The sequence below is a fragment of the Cicer arietinum genome, chromosome 5 (genome assembly GCF_000331145.2).
Source record: "Cicer arietinum cultivar CDC Frontier isolate Library 1 chromosome 5, Cicar.CDCFrontier_v2.0, whole genome shotgun sequence".
NCBI lineage: Eukaryota > Viridiplantae > Streptophyta > Magnoliopsida > Fabales > Fabaceae > Cicer > Cicer arietinum.
Genome location: NC_021164.2, coordinates 71,697,831 through 71,702,107, shown reverse-complemented (window position 1 = coordinate 71,702,107; position 4,277 = coordinate 71,697,831). Strand labels below are relative to the sequence as shown.

The following is a 4,277-nucleotide window of genomic DNA, read 5'->3' as shown; positions in this document are numbered from 1 at the left end:
GACATGTTGAATAACTTGTATGTTTCAACTACACAACAAAAATTCTTTATATAGACTATGCGTGATAATTACACATAATGATTAGAATACTTAAAGACTTTCTATTTATTTACGTACTAATATTTTGTTTTCAAGACTCCCTCTAAAGTTGAAACATATAAATCAAATAACCCAGTTTGTTACATATATAACTAATTATATGACCTCATAATGATTTTGTAAAAACATTTGTCTACCGGTCAATAGAACTGACAAAGCTAGTGATTATGTTGTCTGATTTGATCTTTTCTTTAACAAAATGGCAGTCTATCTCAACATGTTTGGTCCTCTCATGAAAAACAAGAGTTGAAGCAATGTGCAATGCAACTTGATTATCACATATTAGTGTCATTGGGTTGACCTCTTCAAACTGAAGTTCTTTTAGTAACTGTTTCAACCAGATGAGTTCACATGTTACTAGTGTCATGACCCTGTATTATGCCTTAGTATTGGATCTTGCAACAATATTTTGTTTCTTGCTCTTCCAAGATATTAAATTTCCTGCGACAAATACACAATATCCAGAAGTGGATCGTCTATCAATGGGTGAGCCTACCCAAGTGACATTTGAGTAACAAATTATTTGAGTATGTCTTATATCTTCATAAATGAGACATTTCTCAAGTGCACTTTTGATGTATTTAAGAATTCGGATTACAACATCCATATGTCTTGACAATGATAATTTAAGAACTAGCTTACCACACTGATAGTGAAAGAAATGTTAGAACGGATGAATGTGAGATGATTTAATTTACCAACCATTCTCTTATATCTTCTTGAATCTGATAGAGGCTCCCCGTGATTAGGTAGGAATTTAACATTTTGATCCATATGAGTATCAATTGTCTTGATATTTAATAGACCCGTTTCTTCAAGAATATCCATAGCATATTTTCTTTAAGGAATTACAAGGCCATCCTTGGATTGGGCTACCTCAATACCCAAAAAATAACGGAGTCTACCAAGGTCTTTAGTCTGAAACTGATTTGAAAGATGTTGTTTCAACTGGAGTATTCTTTGTTGATCACTACCAGTTATGACAATGTCATCCACATAAACAATAAGATAAATGCACAATTGGACTGAGTGACGATAAAATACAGAGTGGTCGACTTCACTGCGAATCAAATCAAACTCTTGTACTACCGAGTTGAATCTACCAAACCAAACTCTAGGGGATTTTTTAAGACCATAAAGGACTTGTGTAGTCGACAAACCATGGTGGAAGACTCCTCATGAGCAACAAATCATAGTGGTTGCTCCATATAAACTTCCTATTCAAGATCATCGTGCAAAAATACATTTTTAATGTCAAGTTGATGGAGAAACCAATGTTGAATTGATTCAGTGGAGAAAAACAGTCTAACATATGACATTTTGGCAACATGTGAAAAGATATCGTTGTAATCCAAACCAAAAATCGGAGTATATCCCGACCATCAAGCGAGCCTTAACTCGATCAATCTTACCATCAAGGTCAATCTTCACCATATAGAGCCAACTACAACCTACCAAAGACTTCTCATAAGGTAAAAGGACTAGTTCCCAAGTACCATTACTTTATAGAGTACACATTTCATCAAGCATTGTTTGCCTCCACTCAAGGTGGGGTAATGCTTCATCTGGAGATTTAGGAATAGAAACAGAATACAAAGAAGACAAGTAAGTGTAATGCAATGGAGAAAGACGATGATGACACAAATCAATATAATGAGGAAATGAATTACGTATTGTGCGAAGATCCATACGAAGAGTCCATACGAAGAGCAATAGAAAGGTCATGCTCATGTGACAAGTCTGGATCTAGTGGTGGCGTCGAAGGAGAATCTCTAATGAGAACAGGAACATGCATAACGGAGGGTGGACGATGATAATGATATGTTTGTAGTGGTTGTGGAGGTTGAGTGGCAGACTCAACGGGTTCGATGGAAATAATAGTGGGTCGAATAGGGATAACTAGTTGAGGTACAGGATTAATGTCATGATGGACTCAGTAGTTGTATGGGTCGACTCAAAATATGGTATAGACTCAAAAAAAGTAACATTAATTGATGTAACATATTGGTGTAGTGTAGGAAAATAACGATCACCCATTTGGAATCGATGATAGCCGAGAAAGACACACTTGAGTGATCGAGCTGACAGTTTATCAAGACCATGAGAAAAATTATGAACAAAACACGTGGACCCAAAGACACGATGAGGTAGTGGGTGAAGAGGGGTACGGGGAAGAGGGACGAATGAGGGATATTGCCATAAAAGACAGAAGACGACATATGATTGATAAGCTAATGTGTCGTTAAGATTGCATCCCCCAAAAATGAAATGGAACATTACCGTGGAGAAGTAAAATTCGGGTGATTTCAATGAAATGTCAATTTTTGCGTTCGGCTACCCCATTCTGTTAGGGTGTATGAGGACATGACGTTTGGTGAAGATTGCCATTGGAAGTCATACAATTTTGAAATTGATGGGACAAATATTCCCGAGCATTATCACTTCTTAAAGTACAAATAGAACACCAAATTGAGTTTTAATTTCTTGATAAAATTGCTCAAAAATAAAAAACAGTACTCATATATATTTTTCATTAAAAATAACCACGTACAACGAGAGTAATCATCACTAAAAAAAACAAAATATTTCGACTCTAAAGTAGACACAGTACGATAAAGACCCCAAACGTCATAGTGAACTAAAGACAAGGGGCACAAATCCATTTTATTGACTCAATCAGAAAAATTATTACGAGCGTGTTTCCCTAATTGACACTCTTACAATGTAAAGTGGGCAACTTAGACAAACTAGGCACCATCTTTTGAAGTTTGGTAAGACTTGGATATACTAGTTGAGCATGGATAGTATAAGGGGAATATGTGGCAGAGCACGTCTTGGATAATAGAGAAAGGTAATAGAGACCTTGAGTCTCACATTCGACCCCAATCGTCCATCCCAAACTCTGGTCCTGCAAGGTAACATTATTATTAGTGAAAGTAATAATATAGTCATGGGACCGAGTCAATCGACTAACTGAAAGTAAATTAAAATGACATTCAGGTACATAGAGAACATATGCAACTGAAATGGAAGGGATAAGTTGGACAATGTCAACCCCTTGAGACCGAGTTTGAGAGTCATTGGAAGAAGTTATAGTAGTAAAAAAACTAGACGTATAGAGAGAAGAAAAGAGACCTTTATTACCAGTGATATGATCAGATGCACCAAAATCAAGAACCCAAGGACCAAGAGAAGATGAGTAAGAGAGGTAAACATATGAATTACGAGTGTGTACAATCGAAGTAGTAGAACTAGAGTTCGGATGACTCTGAGTCCACTAGAAGAAATCTTCATAATTTGTCGATGAGCCTGTAGAGATGGTGTAGTATGAATAGTGGGAGAATGATCAAGATGAGTTGCATTTATCGAAGGCAAATGCATACCATGCAACTTCCAACAACAATCAATAGTGTGTCTAAGCCGATTACAAAGCTCACATTTCGGACAAGACTTAGAGTTGGATGGTCCTCCATGAGAGCGACTTTGATTAAGTCCCAAAGATACAAGGGCAATAATGTCATCTGGAGCTGAAGTAATACAGGGCTCAACTGGATGTTTTGTTGGTACTCGACAGAGGATCGTTGAGGTAGTAGACATATCTGGAACAGTAACTGACCCCAAAATTTGATCATGAGTTGCAGAGTACTCCTGGGACAGGCCATAGAGTGCAAGAAGCATGGAAAAAGTGATGTGTTGATCTAAATCCTTCTTTTGTTCAATTGGATTACTTGCAGTAAGAGGGAGAATCTCATGAAAATCATGAAAGACACTATGAGCAGTGCCAAGATATGAAGAAATAGAGTCATCTATAGTCTTCGGAGTAATGATATTCAGCAATTGGTGACAAACTCCATAGAGACGTTGAGTGTCATTAGAGTATAATGCATTTCCCTGACTCCAAATTGATTCACATGTGAGATGTGAACAGAAAATCGATTTAACGTCTGGATGAAGTGTAAACTTAATGCACTATGCAATTGAGCATATATCTGCTTCCATTTTGATGTTTCAGCCGCAACCACCTTGTCAGAATTTTTAGTGAGATGGTCCTCATAAGCTTGACCAAGCATCCATAGTTTGATGTCGGTAGCCCAAATGTCATAATTTGATCCATTCCATTTTTCAATAGAGAGAGGAGATGTGATGTAGTTGGTAAATATGTTATTTGTTACAGACAT

The 4,277-nt window shown here is 36.8% G+C and overlaps 1 protein-coding gene across 1 annotated transcript; it reads right to left on the bottom strand.

Annotated features, from left to right (window-relative positions):
* Positions 1-232: 232 nt before the first annotated feature.
* LOC140920543 (uncharacterized) lies at positions 233-4,277 on the bottom strand. Its single transcript, XM_073368854.1, has 7 exons — positions 4,122-4,277; positions 3,325-3,990; positions 2,821-3,007; positions 1,770-1,998; positions 1,512-1,600; positions 976-1,271; positions 233-427 (listed from the first exon to the last, which is right to left on the bottom strand). Exons 1-7 carry the CDS (start codon positions 4,275-4,277, stop codon positions 233-235), a joined length of 1,818 nt encoding a protein of 605 aa, XP_073224955.1.